The sequence below is a fragment of the Pygoscelis adeliae genome, unplaced genomic scaffold, assembly GCF_000699105.1.
Source record: "Pygoscelis adeliae isolate BGI_AS28 unplaced genomic scaffold, ASM69910v1 Scaffold26, whole genome shotgun sequence".
Lineage (NCBI taxonomy): Eukaryota > Metazoa > Chordata > Aves > Sphenisciformes > Spheniscidae > Pygoscelis > Pygoscelis adeliae.
The window spans coordinates 698,857-699,396 of record NW_008825104.1 but is presented as its reverse complement, the minus strand read 5'-3'; the positions used below and the strand labels follow the sequence as shown (position 1 = coordinate 699,396).

At 56.5% G+C, this 540-nt stretch overlaps 1 protein-coding gene across 1 annotated transcript in view; it reads right to left on the bottom strand.

Moving 5' to 3' along the window:
- KIAA0020 (KIAA0020 ortholog) overlaps positions 1-228 on the bottom strand; it is a 27,188-nt gene extending 26,960 nt beyond the window's left edge. The window contains exon 1 of the mRNA XM_009327219.1: positions 133-228. Within this exon, the coding sequence (XP_009325494.1) occupies positions 133-223 (91 nt within the window). The 5' untranslated portion in view covers positions 224-228. The remainder of the gene's footprint in view (positions 1-132) is intronic.
- Positions 229-540: the final 312 nt, after the last annotated feature.

Here is a 540-nt window from a genome sequence, read left to right as displayed (position 1 = left end):
CACTCATCGACCAAGCTACTAATCTCGATATAAGTTCACCAAGATAAAAAAAGAAATTTGAACATGCCTGTGCACAACAATAATCACTCAGCCAGGACTCCTCTTAAGGAGCCCTCGCCTTCTTACCATTACCTTTTTTAAATTTCCTTTTGCCGTGTGGCACTTTTCCACGAGGTGCTTTTCCACTCTTCCCCACGAACTTCTTTTTACCCTTGGCTTCCATTGTGGCACCACTGCAAACGGAGCAAGAGACACCGTTACCGGACCACCGTGGCTCCCTCGCTAGCCATGTGAGGAAAGGACAGCCTGCGCTTCCCTGAACACAGGTTAACACACTTGACGGAGTTAAACCCTTCTCAGTGGCGGTCGCCCGTCCCTAGGTGGGCGGTGAGGGACCAGAACAGGTCCCCCACAGGTCGCCACAGCACGGAGCCTCAGCTAGGCAAGACCGCGGTTCACCGGGCCTGGGCGGCAGAGGCCCCGGAGCCGGCCCCGCTCCCCAGGGATCCCCAGACCAGGCCCAGTGACAGCGCCCGGCAG